This window comes from Fonticula alba, assembly GCF_000388065.1.
Source record: "Fonticula alba strain ATCC 38817 unplaced genomic scaffold supercont2.5, whole genome shotgun sequence".
Lineage (NCBI taxonomy): Eukaryota > Rotosphaerida > Fonticulaceae > Fonticula > Fonticula alba.
Window position 1 is genome coordinate 1,778,837 of NW_009242975.1, and position 1,290 is coordinate 1,780,126.

Consider the following 1,290-nt stretch of genomic DNA (forward strand, 5'->3'; position numbering starts at 1 on the left):
CATGCCAGTGCCTCCGGGGCGGCCCTCTGTGCCGCGTGCCAATGCCCGGTCTACTGTCCCGGCCGGCGCCGGGACCTCTCCGACATGAGTGGCCCCGCCGGCGGGGGTGCCGACGGCGGTGGCGGGCCCCACGCCGGGCATGTGGCGCAGGCCACTCTGCCCGGCCCGCCGCCTGGCCTTGGCCACATGTACAATCGGAGCGTGCTCAATGCCGATGTCCCCATTGACTTTCTGCCCACTCGGTCCCTCTCGGGGACCTGGGTCCCGGCGGCCCGCCAGCCGGCGGCTCGTCTGCCGGCCGGCCCGAAGCCGGCGATCTCGGCCACGCCGCTTGTGGCCCTGGGGCCGGCTGTGTCGCCGGCCGGCGCGGCCGCCACTCGGCCCGGGCCCGCCCCGGCCCGGCCAGCCCCTGGGCCTCCGCCCGGATCTACTAGCAGCACCCCCGCCACCACCAGTAACAGCGGCAGCAGCACCAGTAACAGCGGCAGCAGCAGCGGCAGCAGCAGCAGCAGCAGCAGCAGCAGCAACAGCAGCGATGGCAGTGACAACTCCGCCCGGGGCAGGAGCGACGCCGACGATCGCAAGGCCCGCCACGGCATGGGCCATGGTGCTGGCGGGCTTCCGCGTGAGAAGGGCCCCCTCCCAGCCGGGGCGGTGCCGCCGAGCCCGGGCCAACCCGTGCCTCTGGCCTCGATGGCCCCGGGGGCGGAGCCCATGGCGGCCGCAAGCACGGGTGCTGCTGCGGCTGCCGCGGCCGCGGCCGCCGCCGCCGCCGCCACAGGGGGCTTCTGCCCAAGGTCGCATTACCTCCATCGCCACCACCGCCATTACCACCACCCGACACATCGGCACCAGATGGGCAGCGCCACTGCCGGGCCGGTTGTCGAGCAGACGGTCCCCGAGTTCCCGCGGGTGCGCCCTACCAGCTCGACGCCCTCGTCCTGGCGATGGCTTCCCGCACACGCACACACGCACACACACACACACACACGCACACGCACACGCACACGGGCGCACGCGCACGCATGCCTTCTGACGGGACCTTCCCTCCCCTTGTGCCCCTCCCCCCGGCCCAGACCCTGAAGGAGTTCCAGTTCAGCCGCGGCGGCATCGTGTCCAAGCTCGAGTCGCAGATGACCCTCCTGGGTATGTGAACGGACGCCCTGGCGGCTCCACTGGCAAGGCAGGGGGTTTATTTGGCCGAGCATACTGACACACTGCCCCCGTCGCTCGGTGGGCTTGCGCCCGCCCGCTCGCCCCCACCGGTCCGTCCACTGCTCCGGCCCGCCC

The 1,290-nt window shown here is 73.2% G+C and overlaps 1 protein-coding gene across 1 annotated transcript in view; it reads left to right on the forward strand.

The window, feature by feature from the left end:
* The window catches only part of H696_03555 (hypothetical protein), a gene marked incomplete at both ends in the record, with an annotated part of 9,610 nt that extends 8,456 nt beyond the window's left edge, over nt 1–1,154 (forward strand). The window contains 2 exons of the mRNA XM_009497424.1: nt 9–912; nt 1,077–1,154. Of these exons, the coding sequence (XP_009495699.1) occupies nt 9–912; nt 1,077–1,154 (982 nt within the window). The remainder of the gene's footprint in view (nt 1–8; nt 913–1,076) is intronic.
* Nucleotides 1,155–1,290: the final 136 nt, after the last annotated feature.